Raw genomic sequence first — 3,313 nt, forward strand, 5'->3', positions numbered from 1 at the left:
GCCGGCGGCCGGCGCCGCCACGTAGGGCACCGGCGGCCACAGCAGCCCTGCGGGACGGGAGGGCGGTGAGGGCGGCGGGCACCCTTGGGTGCCGCGCGGTGCCGCCCCGGCCCGGTGCTCACCGCGGTCGCGGGCCTGCTCCACGGCCCTGCTCAGCGCCTTGTGCTGCTTCATGCACACGCCTGTGGGGTGGGGGGGGGTGTCAGGGGGCCGCCGTAGCACCCATGGGTGCCCCATGGCACCCATGGGTGCCCCAAGGCACATACAGGCACCTCTTGGCACCCGAGGGTGCCCCATGACACCTGAGAGTGTCCCGTGACACCCAAATGTGCTCAACACCCAATGGTCCTCCATGACACCCAAGGGTGCTCCGTGACATCAAGCCTGCTCCATGACACCCAAAGATGCCCCATGACACCCAAGAGTGCCTGATGGTGCCCAAGGACACTCCACAACACCCAAGGCCACCCCCCACAACACCCAGGGGTGCCCCCACAACACCCAATCCCCCCCACAAGGCACCCAAGGATCCACCCATGGCACCCAAGGGCGCCCTGTGGCACCCAACGGTGCTAGACAGCACCCAAGGTTGCCCCGTGTTACCCAAAGGTGCCCTCCATGGCTCCCAACAGCACCCATGGGTGCACCAGGACATCCAAGAGCACCTCATGGCACCCAAGAGAACCCCATGGTACCCCAGAACACCCTGTAGCCCCCAGGGACACCCCACAGCACCCAATGGCACCCCACAGCACCCAAGGGTGCCCCAGAGCTCCCAGGGATGCCCCACAGCCCCCACGGGCGCCCAGTCTCACCCGTGTACGTGGGGTGATAAATGGCCCCCGAGTGGGGGCAGATGAACTGGTCCAGGAGCTTCACATTCTGCAGCGAGGAGGAGGAGGAGGAGGAGGAGGAGGAGGAGGAGGAGAGCGCGCTGACGAAGGCTCCCGCTTCCCACTCATCCCATCCCATCCCATCCCATCCCATCCCATCCCATCCCATCCCATTAATCTGTCAGATCCCATCCCATCCTGTTATCCCGTTGGATCCCATCCCATCCCAATCCATCTCACTGTCCCATCACATCCCATCCCATCCCATCCCGTTATCCTGTTGGATCCCATCCCATTCCAATCCATCTCACTGTCCCATCGCATCCCGCTCCACCTCACCCCATCCCATTCCATCATTCCATCTCATTCCACCACCGTGTCCCATCCCACCATCCTGTCCCGTCCCATCCCATCCTATCGCATCTCTTCTCCTTCCATTCTATCATCTTATTCCATCACCCCATCCCATCCCGTTTCATCCCAGCCCATTATCCCATTCCATTCCACCCCATCCTACCCCATTCCCTCATCCCGTCCCATCCCACCCTGTCCCATCCCATCCTGCCCTAGCTCATTCCATCCCATGCTGTCATCCTGTCGTTTGCCATCCGATTCCGTCCCATCCTGTCCCATCTTCCCATCCTGTTCCATCCAAGCCTGTCCTATCCCATTCTGTCCTATCCTATCATCTTGTTGTGTCCCATCTCATCCTGTCCCATCCCATCCATCTTCTCCTGTCCCATCCCATCACACCTTCCCATTCCATTCCATTCCATCCCAACCTGTCCCACCCCATCCTGTCCTATCCCGTTCCATCCCATCCTGTCATCCCCCATCTCCTCCTGTCCCATCCCATCTTGTCATCCTGTTCTATCCCATCCCATTCTCTCCCATCCCATCCCATGCCTCCATCCTGTCTCCTCCCCTCCCATCCGCTCCCATTCCCGGGACGCGACTCACCCGGAAATCCAGGAAGAGGTTGCGGTCGCGGCAGATGGGACAGGGGTTCCCCACCCGCTTGCCCTTGCGCTGCGGGTGACAGCAACAGCGTCAGGCGGCTGCGGCGCCGCCCGCCTGACGCCCGGGGCGGGGGGTGCGTCACCCGCCCGCCGGTGGTACTCACCAAACAGGCCTTGCGCGTCCGCTGCGGCGGGACGGAGCCCTTGTGGTTGCGCCTGTAGCCGAACCAGACGGGCTTGTCACCGTACGTCGCGTGGTACTCTGCGGGGCACAGCGGGTGAGGGGCCCTGCTTTGGGGCAAATTCAGGCCAATTCGGGGTCAGGTACCCTCAGTTTCCAGGTACTCCCAGGGCTTGTCCTTGTAGCGCGAGACGGTGTCGAACTCCGGCTGTTCCTTGGGGGTCTCCGGGGCCGCCGCGGTGCTGCAGGGCCGGGCCAGGGCGCCGGGGGACACCTGGGGACAACAACAGGCGGCGGGAGGCCCCGGGGGCGGGTGACGCGCGGGGCGGGGGTGAGTCAGCCGCGTCCCCGGCCCGGGAGGGGCCGCGTGTCACCCGGCGCCGCCTGTGATGTGGGGAGGCGCCCCGGGCTGGGCGCGTTCCTGGAGGGGTGACGCGGGTACAGCCGCGGGAGGGGCGCCGGGGGTGCGGAGCAGCGGCTGTTGTGGGGCTGTTGTCCCCCCCACGACGGGGGGACACAGCGGGAGCGGTGGTGACGTCACAGCGCCCGCCCCCCTCCCTGTGATGTCATTGGAGCCGCCACAGCGTTATCATGGTGACATCACCATGGCAGGCAGTGGTGACGTCACACTAACGTCCCCTCTAAGAGGACCCAGTGACGTCACACCCAACGACCCGCCCCCCCCATGTCACCGCGGCGAAGAGCCAGCCGCAGCGTGACGTCACCTAGCCCCCCCCGGAGAGGTGACGTCACCGGATCACGTGGGCAGCGCGGCCCCGGCACCCCTCCCCCGGCGCGGCCGCCTCCCCACCTGGGCCCAGAGCGGCCGCCGGGCCGCCCAGCGCAGCAGCGCCGCGCTCATGGACAGCGCCATCTTGCCGCCCCCGCGCATGCGCGCGCGCACGGCCCGCCCCGCGCCGGGCGGGGCCTGGCGGCCGCCATCTTGCCGTACGGAAAGCTCCAGGCTGGAGCACCCCCTTTTCTTTCCAATCACCCCCCCTTTCTCTTTATTTTAAATATTTTAACTGCTTTTTAGCGCCTTATCGAGGCGCCCCGAGGGATTCGCGGCGAGAGGTTAAAAATCGCAGCGAGGCCGCAGTGCGCATGCGCGAATGGGGCTTTCCCCCCCCCCCCGCCGTCCTGCGCATGCGCAGTGGGCACCGCCCCCCAGCCCCAACCGAAAACTGCGCCACACGGCGGAGGACAATAGCGGGCGGTGTCCGCGCATGCGCAGGGCGGCAGCGGTAGGGGCGGGGGAGGGCTGCGCGTGCGCAGTGCGGCGAGGAGCTGAGCTGCGCATGCGTAGTGCGGCCATCGCGGGGGCGGGGGACAGCCCCGGG

General features: G+C 66.1%; 1 protein-coding gene across 1 annotated transcript in view; it reads right to left on the reverse strand.

Moving 5' to 3' along the window:
* The window catches only part of MRPS18B (mitochondrial ribosomal protein S18B), a 3,950-nt gene extending 1,103 nt beyond the window's left edge, over positions 1-2,847 (reverse strand). The window contains exons 1-7 of the mRNA XM_026051632.1: positions 2,785-2,847; positions 2,121-2,247; positions 1,957-2,054; positions 1,794-1,862; positions 816-882; positions 123-182; positions 3-47 (exon numbers count right to left, since the gene is read on the reverse strand). Coding sequence (XP_025907417.1) covers positions 3-47; positions 123-182; positions 816-882; positions 1,794-1,862; positions 1,957-2,054; positions 2,121-2,247; positions 2,785-2,847 — 529 coding nt within the window. The remainder of the gene's footprint in view (positions 1-2; positions 48-122; positions 183-815; positions 883-1,793; positions 1,863-1,956; positions 2,055-2,120; positions 2,248-2,784) is intronic.
* Positions 2,848-3,313: the final 466 nt, after the last annotated feature.

Source organism: Nothoprocta perdicaria, unplaced genomic scaffold (genome assembly GCF_003342845.1).
Source record: "Nothoprocta perdicaria isolate Ctin4 unplaced genomic scaffold, notPer1 scaffold_773, whole genome shotgun sequence".
NCBI classification, from domain to species: Eukaryota; Metazoa; Chordata; class Aves; order Tinamiformes; family Tinamidae; genus Nothoprocta; species Nothoprocta perdicaria.